The following is a 15,951-nucleotide window of genomic DNA, read 5'->3' as shown; positions in this document are numbered from 1 at the left end:
GTGGCACATCTAGTGCCATAGCTAAAATCCTCGACCAATTATGAAACTATATATGTCAAGATCCAGAGTATTACTATTTGAATTTAAACAATTTGAGACATGCCATGAGAAAACCAACATAGTGTGTTTGCCACCAGCATGGATCCAGACCAGCCTGCGCATTTGCGCAGTCTGGTCAGGATCCATGCTGTTCACTTTCAAAGCCTACAGCAATTAGAGAAACAGCAAACAGTCGGATCCTGACCAGACTGCGCGGATGGATCCATGCTGGTTGAAAGCCACCATGGCATGGCTCATTTAGCCACTGACATTCAAAAAGTACTAGTAAAACCTCAATCACAAGTTTTTAACCTTTACCCTGCTCCTGCTAAATTTCTAAAATCGGCATGTCCATCATTCAATTTGGGCAGAACCATTTATTATTTTAATGGGAGTTCACTAGATATTTACTTACTGAATAGTGAACAGTTTAGACCATGAACAGCCTGCATGGACATGTAGGCTGATTTTGGTCTGCACTGGTCGCAAAGGCAAAAACGGATAAAAGTTAATTATGTAGATTTAAACATAGATTGAAGACCAGCAACTTGAGGAAATTAATTTAACCAATTACTTTAGAAGCAGAAATTTTCACAAGGGTATTAATATTGCTATATTCAAGAGGCCCTACTTTTCGTGAAAACTGATCCTCTTGTAAATATTCGCCATTTGCATAAATCAAATTCAAACAGGATCCCATTTTTACCATTTTGCAAACATTAAACCTCGCAAACATACTCAAAATTTAAAATTCGCAAAATTTTGCCCCAGCGAAAATATGTGTTTTTACAGTATCATGTATTTTTACTACAAATAAAGGTGTACTGTGATATCATTAATATTCGTGGGGGACTAATTTTCGTGGATTTCATGGTTGAGGCAATCCACGAAATTTAATCCCAACAAACAAGTAAAATTCCCATTCACTTTATGTTCAAAAGTTGTAATCCACAAATTCATATCCCCACGAAACTGCGGTTTTGACCAAAACCACGAAATTTCATGCCCACGAAATTAAATGATTTCACAGTAAAATGGGAACTTTTTCAGTACTGAGACTTACTGCAGATATTCTCATCTAGCCCATCTGAACAATCAACCCTTCCGTTACATTTTTTATGTAGGGGAATACATTTGTCATCACCACATCTGAACCGACCGATTGGACACGCAATACTGCTACATTCCTCTTCATCTGAGTTATCACCGCAATCGTTTTCTGTATCACATCTCCAAAGAAATGACACACATCGACCATTTTTACAAGTGAATTCCCCTTGTCCACAATTCGACTGGCAATTTTGCTCATCGGAACCATCCAGACAGTCATCTTCTCCGTCACATTTCCATGATCCTGGAATACATGATGATCCTGCCACACACTGGAATTCTGTCGCTGAGCACTTGACCGCTGAAAATGATAGGTAAACTCTTGATTTACAAAAAAAAACATACGAGTAAGAAGAAGTATTTTGCAGTAAAATGGGATTTCTGTATTTTTTGTTTTACTGAGATTTTTTTAGTGGATTGACAGAAACACAATTTCCTAAATGTGATAATATCTTATTGGGTTCAATGTCGCACCGACATAATTATAGGTCGTATGGCGACTTTCCAGCTTTATGGTGGAGGAAGACCCCTGCTGCCCTTCCATGCATTATTTCATCACGAGCCGGCACCTGGGTAGAACCACCAACCTTCCTTAGGCCAGCTGTATGGGTTCCTCACAGGAAGAATTCAACGCCCCAAGTGAGGCTTGAACCCACATCCATGTGGGGCAAGTGATTTGAAGTCAGCCACCTTAACCACATGGCCATGTCCCTTAAAATAATAATGATTTCAAAGTATATTGAAGTTAATTGTTAAGGGCAACATCTCAAGTTGGTATACTATGAAGTTACTAAAAAACTTTGTCAATTAAATTGACAGACATTCTTACATTTTGCATAATTATCAATCATTTGCAATATTTAAATAAATCAAAAGGTCAGATTAAATTAAAGTAAATGAAATATTTAAGCCGCACCATGAGAAAACCAACATAGTGCATTTGCGACCAGCATGGATCCGGACCAGCCTGCACATCCAGGATCCATACTGTTCGCTTTCAAAGCCTACTGCAATTACAGAAACTGTTAGCGAACAGTATGGATCCTGATGCAGATGCGCAGGCTGGTCTGGATCCATGCTGGTCGCAAATGCACTATGCTGGTTTTCTCATGGCGCGGCTCATTTTGAAAAATGGGATCCAAGCTGTATCATACAAATTCAGTTATTAGCGCTGAAAGATCAAATTACCGGATAGACAATCGGTAGTCAATTCATCAGAATGATCTTTGCAGTCATGTCTTCCATCACAAACCAAGGATAGAGGTATACACCTGTTGCCCTCTTTACACTTGAACTCCTGGTCTGTGCAATTTCTCGTTTCTGAAAAAAAAAAAAGTGCACAAACCTATTCAACAGAATGATGGTGTTTTTGTTTTTAGCGAAATTAATGTCAGAAACTACTTTAATTATGAATAGCAACATACAGTCTAACCTGTACTAACGGTCACCTCCGATCAGCGGTCACCTCCGTTCAGCGGCCATTTTATGACGCCCCCGACGGATTTTCCTCTATTTTATCACTTTATTCAGCGGCCACCTGCCGTCCGCGGCCAGCGGCCACCGAAATTGCCTCCCGACCGCCGTATTTGACCCCTTTCAGCGGCCATTTTTCTTCCAGATCCAATTATTTTTAGGCAATAATCGCCGAAGATACCCGATTTTGAGAAGCACGTGGTTGCTAAGTTTCGCGTGACTTCACCACAAGAACGACAAAATGACATGAGCTTCTCAATTAAAACTGATAACCAAATGTGTAATCCCCTTTTGTTATGATCAAATGGCCAGTAATTATCGGCAATTAACGTGTCACCTCGTGTCAAATTTGTTGTTCACAGTTTGACCTCGGTTAAAGATAATACTCGATAACTAATTAGTAGCATAATATTTGTGATTTTTTATACTTTTGTCATCAAAATACTATTAAATGTATACGAAATTAATTGTGTTTGAAAAAAAAAAATATAAACCACTCTTATCTTTTACGGAACGTAACGGCAATCTTAGATTTAACGTAGACAATAAGCGCCGAGAGTAGCTTCTCTTACCAAAATGGCGAAAATTGTAAACAAACTTGTTTTGAAGTTGGGAAATTGTCTGTAACAATTTTTGTAGTAAAAAAACCACGCCGGAGTTTTAGATTGCTAAGAATACCATTCGTATTGCGAAGGCAAATGCACGTCATTGTATCCTGGTAAAATAATAATAGAAAACCCAAAAAGAAATGGGCCTAAAGGCTATAGACTGGTCAGAAGTCTGAAAAATACATATACTGGCTGCACCTCCGATCAGCGGTCACCTGGCTTAAGCGGCCAAATTGTCTGCTTCCCTTGGCTGGCTGCTTAAGACAGGTTAGACTGTACACAAAAATCTACAATTCCTATCACTTCCTTATTTATTTAAGAAATAATAAAAATTATTTTGCCTAAAAATAATTACATTTATTTTCTCACGAAATGAATGGATCTTGTTGCTACGTGTGTAAACTAGAAACTATCGTTGTTGTCAAGTATTCTGGTTTTGTGATTTATTGGTTACCTGTCTAAACACAATAGAGTAATGATGAACGCCTTAGCGTCTGGGAACCACTCAAGCATTATATTAACTTCAGATCACGTGCAATATTCACAGTTGAATTTAAGGTGTACTGGCTAGCGTTTCAGATCGATGTTAAATTGAATAGCTAGATCTACATGCCACGTGGACGATACAGAGCGCTAGGAACGTAGAGGCAAGCCAGCTTGTTTGGAGGATGACCAAGGAAAGCAAACAAAAGACGGTGGATTTGCCAATAAATCTCATGCATCAAACAAATGCTGGTATGTCTTTTGTTATTGATTTGAAACACGCACATAATTTTGTAGTCTAATAATTACCGTTCTTCCGTTGAGAATCTAAATATGGGGTGTGGCGGCCCTAATTCTTATGATTTGCAGATTCGAACCAAACCATTAGCGTTTCTCGTTTAACAACTGTAAAATTAATTTTTCTGGTACTTCCAAAACACGAGATTCACAAATAGCATTTCCGCTAACTATTCGCAAGGTGCTCGTAGAGCAAGTTAGTGACGTCACGTTGCATAGGACGAGGACACTTTGCACATTTATTTCTAGCAATTAAATAGCATATTTGCAGAAGGTCTTACATTAATCTCGCCTTGGAATCTAAAAGGGACCGTTGAATTGTCTAAATAGTGAATGGCCCAGTATCATGAGTATGCGGGTTAAGTTTGGACGAGTTTATCGGAACTGGGCAGAAAGATTGTAAGGAAAAACTAGCGTCTTAGATAGTAGATAAATTTGTTTTATTATTTATACTAGTAGCTTTATGTCAATTGATGTTCAAGTAATTTTTTATCATACATGCGCTTACAATCACCGGCTGTCATCCTGCGATAAGTAGCACAGGACCGGGAGAATCCGCCGGCATGCGTGAAACGTAGGCACCTGCACAAGTCTGACCAGGTTACACAGCATAGTTCTATCGGGATCTTAAAATCAGCAAATTCACTAGTCAAAATTTATGATTTGGAAGTACTTACAATTCTGCCCCTGAATGATCTCATTAATGTATACGAGTCCACGTGCATTCAGATAATAAGAATTTAAGATCCACTGTTTAATTTCAGATTGGATAAAATGTAACATAAATAAAGAGGTCGAATTTGTTAGGGTTGCATGTCGACCTTTGAAATGTTTTTCTTTGTAATACAGGTAATATACAGCTATACAAAGTTGTCAGGTGTAAATTTAGGCTGTTCCTGGATAAATTGGTTCGCGCAATGTTATTTGCAAACTTATTTATACAATATCTTTTCAGCATAGTTTTTAAAGGATATATGAATAATTGCCTAATATTGCAGAAACAAAGAGTGATTGAAATGTAACCAAATACATGGATGTAGATTTACATACATACTGCTATATTAATTCAATAAAATGTTAAGACATTAAACACATTGTCTTGGCCTAGAATATGTCACGGTCAATTTCAAATTGAATTCTTGTGTACCTCTTATTTTTTCATGCAAATCGTGTATAGTTACCGTCATTGAATACAAACGAATACAGTTCTTTAATATATAGTTATAAATAGAAAATGATAACGTTATTAGAAAAGTTGAAAAAAGTGCTTTTCTTTTCTTTTCTTTATATTAAATCTGGTTTTTCTTTACAGTCAGTCAGTACGATTCAAAAGTAGTACAACTGTTTTGTAATGGATAATTGTTTCAATATTCGATTCCCCTTTTATCAAAGATATCGTTACAAATAATCTTACTTTATCTTTTTATTCATATCGACGTCAAATGCTCACAAGAGGTTTTAAAACAAAATGCATGCGGTCTTTTGTGTTAAGAAGTTGAAATGTATTTAACAGTTTCTTTTTGTTTGGTGTTTTGGACCCGTCCGATACCGGAGAATGTTGCATTACTGCGTTTTTGTTTTGGAGTTGGAGAGGAATTTTTTTGTCAAAGCTCGAACTTTCGTATATGACCATTAGCTACATTAAATGTTTGAGAGGCTGTTTTGCATTTCCTGTCTGGGGCGGACCGAGTTAGTAATGTTATGAACTTGCGGTCCAGCCCAACTATTTCATTATTCTTTGAATGTTTTGTTTTGAATATACAGTACATGTATTTGTTTTTAAAAAAGGAAGGAAGGTTTAATTGAATTAAGTCAAATCACCTTAATTATATTAATTAATATAGTTTGGGATTATATCGGTATGACCATGAGAATATTAGAGTAAAATAAATAAATAAATAAATATATGTATATATAAATAATGTGGTTAGCTTTTCTACAAAATTTAAGGATTATCATTAATTCTTGATAGACATTTGTTTCGAATTCTAACATACAGCTGTTACATATTTATTTTGAAGGGCTTTACTTCTAAGGTAACTTGTGTCAGGTAACATGTACTTTGGATGGTATTCACGGGGGATAACAGCAGATATAACTGTTTTTTCAATTGTTCCCCATTGACAGTGTCACTGTTTGTTTTGTAATTAAAGATTATAATAGAATATCATAGTTGTAAATATAAGATAAGCTGGTATGTTTTAGGCCAATTCCAACATCGCGTATCATATTGTTCTTAACACTTCTTTTAAATTATCAAATTCTATTACAACATACTTGGCTGTTCAGGACAAGTTTATCATTTGTGTAGCGAATTTAGAAGGTTGTCACAGGAACGGGTAATACTGGGTTTAGTTGATCTATACCAGCTGTCCGCTAAGTTATATATTATAAAAAAAAAAATAAAAAAAATCGTCTTATTTTTGGTATGGTCTGAGTAGGCGAATTGTCAACACCAAATCATTTTCGAATAGATCATATAACACATGTCAACGATATAAATTTGTATCACGATAATCAGTATTCGATGTTTGTAAGTCACATCAGACATCAAAAGAGCAAACCAGTTTTAAGCTTCTGCTTAATAAAGGTCAATTGTAGCCGCAGTCTAAAACTTCTGGAATTCTTTTAGAAATGCGACACAACATTGTGTAAGTGTTGGCAGGGTCAAAACGGGTTTTTAAATAAAGTGTATATAGAATTTACAAATTAGTCAAAATTATTCAATGTTCAGATTCTTTTATATTTATGACGGGGCAATCTTAGCGAGTAGGGATATTGTCCATTATGAAAACTTATCTCAATAATTCCGTGGATCGCGCAAAATTTGTTGGATTAAGATCAGCATTGCCGAATTTGCTATATAAACAATTTAAGTCTAAATACATTAAATATTTCTTTGAATTGACAAAACTTAACTGATACTTTTACTAAAGACAGACATGTCAACGTCATTTATAAGCATTGGATTGAATCTGTATTCGTGTGCGTGTTGAAGATTTTGAAACATCATATAAGTTTCAAGTTTATTCATAAGTTCTCAGTTTATATACATACAAAAATACGAGACAAATACAAGTTTTTCAAAGAAAACATTTCATTTAGTCACGCAAATATGAAGGCAACACATTGACTTTGTTTTGAGGGAACTATTTATAGATATTCAAACACGATTACAAGGTTAAAATTAGGTCATGTTATGTCAGACAGAGAAGTGTGTTGCTAACCGAAGCGAAGTATAATATTGAAATAGACACGTGCTTGCCTGACCATTTATTCGTAATGGGACTTCAGTGCGATTGTGCAATCTATTTATAGACTGGTTTGTTGGTGCTACTGGACCGAGGAAATCTATTGTATGTACTATTAAGATTTGTATAGAAGTGAATTGTATATCGGCATGTCTAATACGACCAATTTCCGAACTCGTTGAAAGGAGACAGTTTTTATCGCCTAAATTAATGGGGTAAGAGGTTGGATTCAGATTTTAAACTGATTGATTGGGACATAATTCTTTAACTCAAATTTGTACTCAAAGCAAATAAATTTTACCGAATCTATTACTTATTTCGTTCAAAGGTTGAACCTGAGTTGTATTATACACCATTATCACGAAAACGATTTGGTTAAAAGTTCTTGTTTGGTTAAAAGTTCTTTCTAGATAAAAAGGTCTTATACACAGGTTTAACGTGATTTCATTTAATCTGCACGTGATGTTGGCAAGATTTGCCGTGCATGTCATGTCTGTTAAGTTGCCAATTTATTTATATTTAAAGTTACATGGTTCAATTAGGTTCGTTTATAGAACAAATATAATTGTGATAAAAGTACTATATTTGATTTAAGAAATCTCACTCAGAATTTTTGGGGGATAAATTTTGGCAAATTTATTGTGGCCGAGAAAAATTCTGTCGACCGCGGGGGCGATCGGGCGTGCTTACGAACGTTGTCATAGTATGGATGTTACTGTGTAAAAGGTATTGCTCTAGTGCTTTGGCAATATCTGACTAGCCTTGCTTAAATGTGTCATAGCCTTGCTTATGTCATAGCCTTGCTCATTATAGTATAGTTGCCTTGCTTAGAATTACAGTACGTTGCCTTGCTCCGTTGGTCCGCTAAATATTCCTTCATTACTTTGGCAGCCAACCGTCGAGTTATGGGGAATGTTTAATTTACTGTGGTGTACTGTAGCCTTGCTCCGTTGGTCCGCTAAATATTGCGGTGTACTGTAGCCTTGCTCGCTTTGCTTAGAATCACAGTACGTTGCCTTGCTCCGTTGGTCCGCTAAATATTGTGGTGTACTGTAGCCTTGCTCGTTTTGCTTAGAATCACAGTACGTTGCCTGGCTCCGTTGGTACGCTAAATATTCCTCATTACTTTGACAGCCAACCGTCGAGTTATGGGGGTGTTTGGTTTACTTTGGTGTACTGTGGTATCCCTTGCGTTTGTGTGGTGCTGATTGTTGCTTCCACAGCAAACCGTGGAGTAATGATGTGGTGCTTTACAGGCGCGTCTGGTTTCCTCCCGGTCGACAGGGTTACTACAAACAACGGAGTGGCCAAACTTTGCCATACTATTTATAATAACTTTCATATACAAGTGTGAATTACATAATTAAAGTTGTTGCTTGCAGTATCATATGCACCTATAATCAGTATAGCCTATGTGAATGTCATAATACCTAAATGTATAAATAAACATATAGTAAACTGTGAATATTGCAGTTGTTTCTTGTGTAGAATTTCGGGTAGTAAAATAATATAACTCATCCAATGATTTGTTGTTATATCATGAGGGTGCAGCCCGATAGATAAAATAATACGCATCTGAGCGACAAACAATTGTTTTATTCAAGAGCAAATCACTAAATGAGATGTATCATATCAAATCTAACATGTTACCAAGGATTTTTAAGTACATCCTTGACAACGTCCATCAAATACTTGCCGGTTTTTATTGGTTTCTTTTTCAACGTGTCACTATGCTGTTTGACACTATGGCATAATAATGACATCAGAACAGTGAATTGTGTAAAATAACCCAGAACTTTTAGCCTTCTTTGTTTAATAGGAAGATAAATCAAGTCGTGTTAGAATTTACAATTATCTGTGGGGAAGTTACAAAGAGCACAAATATCAAATAAATTTTGCTGTATCACATTTTATAAGTGCACAGAACTGCACACTTCATATCTTTGGAAGACTTTAAAATTGAGCCATGCCTTGAGAAAATCAACATAGTGGCTTTGTGACCAACATGGATCCAGACCAGCCTGCACGGCTGTTCACTAACAGTTTCTCTAGTTCCAATAGGCTTTGAAAACGAACAGCATGGATCCTGAGCAGACTGCACGGATGCGCAGGCTGGTCTGGATCAATGCTGGTCGCAAACCCACTATGTTGGTTTTCTCACGGCGTGACTCATTAATGTTTTATTTTTCAATAGGTGCTAGTGAAACCGTATAAACATAAAATACAACTTCTTTAAATAGAACACTAAGAAGACTAAAATATGCTTGAACAGAACTTGTTGTACTGGAAAAGTTTATCAAGAATTTGCTTTCCATATAAAAGAATATTTATCTTTGTTTGTTTTGGGTTTAACACCAATTTTCAACAGTATTTCAGTTATATAACAGTGGGCAGTTAACGTAACTAGTGTTCTTGGATTCTGTACCATTGCAAAACCTGTTCTCTGCAAGTAACTGCCAACTTCCCCACATGAATCCGAGGGGGAGGACAAATGATTTCAGACATAATATCTTTTCTAAAATCATCACAGAGAACATAATGCCTTGCACATGGCTCAAACTCACGACCCTGTGATTGGTAGTTCTGTGCTCTCCCTATTGAGCTAAGTGGGCAGGCTAAAAAAGAGAATATGTTCCTTTGAATTCTTTCAAGGTGTAGTTGTTCGAGGTTATACCACATAGGTGAATCTGTATATAACTAGAGCTATCACTAAAGGTGATGAATGTACCCCCCGCATGCACTGACACAGAACATTGCAATTAGACGCACACAAGATTGCATAATTATGTGGACTGTATGTATATAGACTGTATGTATACAGTATAGTAACAAAAAAAAAAGTCCCATAACTATGCAGAATATTTATCTAAAAGAATGTAACATGCACCATGCACAACTAGGGTTGGTACTGATCACTTGTGTGAAGTTTCATTAAACTGTGTGTAAGGGTTTGGTAGATTAGGCACGCACAAGATTGCATATGCAGACTGTATGTACATAGTATGTTAACAAGAAACAAAGTCCCATAACTCTGCAATTTTTGTCGCTGAAAGAACCTAACATGACCCATGCACAACTACTGTTGGTACTGATCACTTGTGTGAAGTTTCATTAAATTGTGTCAAGGGGATGAGGAGAGATGGTGCGCACAAGATTGTGTCTATGTATATAGTATAGTAACAAAATAACAAAGTCCCATAACTCTGCAAATTTTTATTCTGAAAGAACCTAACATGCCCCATGCACAATTACTGTTGTTACTGATCACTTGTGTGAAGTTTCATTAAATTGTGTCAAGGGGATGAGGAGAGATGGTGCGCACAAGATTGTGTCTATGTATATAGTATAGTAACAAAAAAACAAAGTCCCATAACTCTGCAATTTTTTTTTCTAAAAGAACCTAACATGCCCCATGCACAACTACTGTTGGTACTGATCACTTGTGTGAAGTTTCATTAAATTGTGTCAAGGGGATGAGGAGAGATGGTGCGCACAAATTGTGTCTATGTATATAGTATAGTAACAAAAAAACAAAGTCCCATAACTCTGCAATTTTTTTTCTAAAAGAACCTAACATGTCCCATGCACAGCTACTGTTGGTACTGATCACTTGTGTGAAGTTTCATTAAATTCTGTCAAGGGGATAAGGAGAGATGGTGCGCACAAGATTGCGTCTACGGACAGACGGCCAGACGGACAGACAGACAGACAACCTGAAACCAGTATACCCCCCTTACAACTTTGTTGTCGGGGGGTACAATAATGACCAAACTTGAGAGAAACATAAATAATCTTGATCAAGGGCAGCCTTTGTAAAATATTAAATAACACCACAAACTTCTAAATTTGATACACCTGATCTTTAGTACCTTTTGGTCTCTCATAATGTGTTATTTTGTTTTTGTACAGTTTTGTCTGGTTATAAAAAAAATTACCGCATTCTTTTTCATCACTTCCATCGCTACAGTCTCGATCATCATCGCAGCGCCATCTACCAGGAATACAGTGAGCATTGTCACACCTGAAGTACGTCCCATCGCAAGTTCTATCAGCTGAAATATACATATCTAAATGTGTAGTGAAATATCAATGCTGAAATATACATATATAAATGTGCAGAGAAATATCAATGCTGAAATATACATATTTAAATATGCAGTGAAATATCAATGCTGAAATACACATATTTAAATGTGCAGTAAAATATCGATTTCAGAACAGTCTCTACTACATACATAGATAACTATAGAAAATTTGCCATAAGGAACTTGATTTTGTGAAGAAATTTACAAAAAAAATTATAAAAGAAATAAATTACTCCATTCATTTACTTGTGAAACAAAATATTATAACAAGAGCACCGCCTTGCGGGTGCTGACGCTCATCTGATTTTTTTTGTGTAATAGAAATATTGTCCTACCCATGATTTTCTAAGTCTAAAAAGGGCCATCATTCTCGCAAAAAGCAGGATAGAGTTATGTTTCTTGATGTACAGTGTCCACTTATGATGGTGAAAAACTGTTGCAAGTTTTAAAGCAATAGCTTTGATAGTTTATGAGAAAAGTTGACTTAAACATAATACTCAACCAAGAAAATGATTTTCTAAGTCCAAAAGGGGAAATAATTATTGCAAAAAGCAGGATGGAGTTATGTTCTTGCTGTACAGGGTCAGCTTATGATGGTGAACAAGTGTTGCAAGTTTCAAAGCAATAGCTTTGATAGTTTAAGAGAAAAAGTTGACCTTAACATAAAACTTAACCAAGAAATCTGATATTTTCTAAGTCCAAAAGGGGCCATAAATCTTGCAAAAAGCAGGACGGAGTTATGTTTCTTGCTATACAGGGTCAACTTATGATGGTGAACAAGTGTTGCAAGTTTTAAAGCAATAGCTTTGATAGTTTAGGATAAAAGCTGACCTAAACATAAAACTTAACCAAGAAAACTGATTTTCTAAGTCCAAAAGGGGCAATAAATCTTGCAAAAAGCAAGATGGAGTTATGTTTCTTGATGTACAGGGTCTGCTTAAGATGGTGAACAAGTATTCCAAGTTTCAAAACAATAGCTTTGATAGTTTAGGGGAAAAGTTGACCTAAACATAAAACTTAACCAAGAAATCTGATATTTTCTAAGTACAAAAGGGGCCATTAATCTTGCAAAAAGCAAGATGGAGTTATGTTTCTTGCTATACAGGGTCAGCTTATGATGGTGAACAAGTATTCCAAGTTTCAAAGCAATAGCTTTGATAGTTTAGGAGAAAAGCTGACCTAAACATAAAACTTAACCAGGCAACGCCGACGCAGACGCCGACGCCGACAACCGCTCAAGTGATGACAATAACTCATCATTTTTTTTCAAAAAATCAGATGAGCTAAAAATCATACATTTAAGGATGTACGAGCGTTTTTTGGGGTTTTTTTTTTTCAGGATATCCACCATTTTGAAAAATGTTTCTTTGAATATTTCTTTCTAACAGAAACTTTGCCAAAAAATTAATGCTAAATAATTAAAATGTGACTAATATTGTACCATTCAAGCACACAGATTCTACTTTTTGCACAAAAAAAAAAAAAAAAAAAAAAAAAAAAAAAAAAAAAAAAAAAAAATTTCACCCTTATTTTTGGCTGGCATTTGCCTAAAATTGATGTAAGATTTACAATGGGGTAGGGGTAGGTAACTTTAAATATCTATCAAAGTAGACCCGGTTTAGTTTTGATATTTTCATGACTGATACATATAATGGTAAGCTAGAACTGAAATAAAAGTTTTCAAGATAGAACTTTATATTATCTAGAAAATATAAATCAAAACAAAAAGAACAAAAAAACAAGGAGCTGCGTTCAATAAACGCTTGATGCTCCCGGTGGAATCCTTGTCGATATGAAGCAATCTAAGTCCAAAACGAGGTCAAGGTCAAACTTAGGTCAGGTGATGTTTGAAGATGAGGAATGGTCACAGGTTACATCTGTATTAGTATCAATTCATTCTTGTAAGCGGTATTAATGCTAGAAGAAACGGTCCCATTTGGTTAACCAAGATATGGCCCATATAAAGCAACCTAAGTCCAAAATGAGGTCAAGGTCAAGGTCAAACTGAGGTCAGGTGATTTTGAAGATGAGGAATGTCACAGATTACATCTGCATTAGTATCAAGTCATTCTAGCAAGGGGTATTGATGCTAGACCAAACGGTTCCATTTGGTTAACCAAGAGATGGCCCATATAAAGCACCCTAAGTCCAAAACGAGGTCAAGGTCAAAGTCAAACTGAGGTCAGGTGATGTCTGAAGATGAGGAATGTTCACAGGTTACATCTGCATTAGTATCAAGTCATTCTAGCAAGGGGTATTGATGCTAGACGAAATGGTCCCATTTGGTTAACCTCGTATGGATGGACGAACGGACAGACAGGACGATCACTATATGCCCCCCTCAACAGTAGATGCCGGGGGCATAAAAATTCAAAATTCACCAGTTTTTTTAACATTTTTTTCATAATAAATCTCTTAGATGTACAGTGACCTCAACTATTTTTCTTTCCTTTTTGAAACATTTTTGTGTGTCATTAAAGCTGCAAAATATTTGAAAATCTTAACGTCAGATTTTTTTTTGTAAATCTAAGTACGTTTTTTTTCCACTGAAAAGTGGGTGGGGTAATTATGTTAACATGTAACAAGAGCACGGCCTTGCGGGTGCAGACGCTCGTCTGATTTTTATGCTTCTGTATAATAGAAATATTGTCCTACCCATGATTTTCCAAGTCCAAAAGGGGCCATAATTCTTGCAAAAAGCAATATAGAGTTACGGTATTTGCTGTGCAGTCAACTTTTGATGGCGAATAACTGCTCCAAGTTTCAAAGCAATAGCTTTGACCATTAAGGAGAAAAGGAGAAAAATTGACCAAAATGCAAAAGTAAACCAAGAAATCTGATATTTTCCAAAATCCAAAATGGGCCATAATTCTTGCCAAAAGCAGGATGGAGTTACGTTTCTTGCTGTAGAGAATCAGCTTTTGATGGTGAACAAGTGTTGCATGTTTTAAAGCAAAAGCTTTGATAGTTTAGGAGAAAAGCCGACCTAAACACAAAACTTAACCAAGTAATCTGATTTTCTAAATCCAAAAGGGGCCATAATTCTTGCTAAAAGCAGGATGGAGTTATGCCTCTTGCTGTACAGTCAGTTACTGATGGTGAACAAGTGTTGCAAGTTTTAAAGCAAAAACTTTTATAGCTTAGGAGAAAAGTTGACCTTAACATAAAACTTAACCAAGAAATCTGATATTTTCTAAGTCCAAAAGGGGCCATAATTCCTGCAAATAGCAGGATGAAGTTATGAGAGTATGAAAAAATTCTTAACATTAGAAAAAAATTGTTCCTACAGCCTTAAGCAGCATTATTCAAATTCCTATGTTATAAAGTTGAGACACTTCATGTTTTCAAGAAAAATGAAGAAATAACTTTTATGGTCAGGGCAAATATACAGTTGGACATTTGGAGGTATCACACAAAAGGTAACTTACAGCATTTATCATGATCTTCATCTGTATCATCTCCAGTTCCACAGTCATGCTCTCCATCACACTCCCAAGCCTTAGGAATACATTTCTCTGTAACAAATACACCATATATGAGCTGTGCCATGAGAAAACCAATATAGTGGCTTTGCAACCAGCATGGATCTAGACACGCCTGTGCATTCACACAGTCTGGACAGGATCCATGCTGTTCATTTTGATAGCCAAATTCAATTAGAGAAACCATTAGCGAACAGCGTGGATCCTGACCAAACTGTGCGGATGTGCAGCCTGGTCTGGATCCATGTTGGTCGCAAACGCACTATGTTGGTTTTCTCATGGTGCGGCTCATAATATTATGTACATACCTTTACAACTCGGTTTGTTACGATTCTGTGAGGTTTTACGTCACCCTGACAAAGTTCAAGTTACACCTTAACTTTTCAAGTTTCTTAACATCTGAAGATGCTGTTTCAGACAGCAATGTTAGTAAAACCTTTCAAACTAATACTAGCCAAGCCAGTGACCTTTATCGCTACGTCACACAGCCCCAAAATCACGACTCTTTAAAAAAAAATTGCCAGTCTTCAGAATCTTATTCTAATATTATCTTTTCCCTAACAAATGGCACTGACACAACTGATAAGTATCTACTATTTAGATTTCTATTTCTTTCTTGCATGCTATTCAAATCTCTCTTAACAAAAATTTCCTTTGTTTTATCATTAAGTACTTATTAAACCAGCTGTCAAAGTACTAGAGCTAACAAAACTTGACTCACTTGTTTTTTCACACTTGATATAATCATCTTTACATGTGCGGTTAGTACAGGACTGCTCATCAAACCAGTCTCCACAGTCGTTATCCCCGTCACACTGCCACAGATAGGGGATACAGTTTCCAGTCGTATTGCATCGGAACTGAGTCTCCAGACATTCTTGCTTGGCTGCAATAGACAAAATATAAACTAGGATAATACAAAAATTTTTTATCAATTTTTCTAACACGACCAGCAAATAACCTACATACATGTAGAGCAAAATCTATCTCTGGTTATTCTGCAATAACCCACGCTTGTGCAGTGGTGTTATCTGATCCAGGTGCGTACCACTGCCGTAAAAATATTGTTACCATTTTTTCTAACACTTGATACTAGTATGTCATGTTAGAATTGAAATAAGTT

General features: G+C 36.1%; 1 protein-coding gene across 3 annotated transcripts in view; it reads right to left on the bottom strand.

The window, feature by feature from the left end:
* The window catches only part of LOC123539304 (low-density lipoprotein receptor-related protein 1-like), a 286,494-nt gene that overhangs the window by 45,168 nt on the left and 225,375 nt on the right, over positions 1 to 15,951 (bottom strand). For all 3 annotated transcript variants that reach the window (XM_053530562.1, XM_053530564.1, XM_053530563.1), the window contains 5 exons: positions 15,550 to 15,714; positions 14,775 to 14,861; positions 11,197 to 11,313; positions 2,338 to 2,469; positions 1,103 to 1,450 (listed from right to left, as the gene is read on the bottom strand). In XM_053530562.1, the coding sequence (XP_053386537.1) occupies positions 1,103 to 1,450; positions 2,338 to 2,469; positions 11,197 to 11,313; positions 14,775 to 14,861; positions 15,550 to 15,714 (849 nt within the window). The remainder of the gene's footprint in view (positions 1 to 1,102; positions 1,451 to 2,337; positions 2,470 to 11,196; positions 11,314 to 14,774; positions 14,862 to 15,549; positions 15,715 to 15,951) is intronic.

This window comes from Mercenaria mercenaria, chromosome 18 (assembly GCF_021730395.1).
Source record: "Mercenaria mercenaria strain notata chromosome 18, MADL_Memer_1, whole genome shotgun sequence".
NCBI classification, from domain to species: Eukaryota; Metazoa; Mollusca; class Bivalvia; order Venerida; family Veneridae; genus Mercenaria; species Mercenaria mercenaria.
Note: the sequence above shows the minus strand (reverse complement) of the source record. Positions and strands in the feature narration are given on the sequence as shown.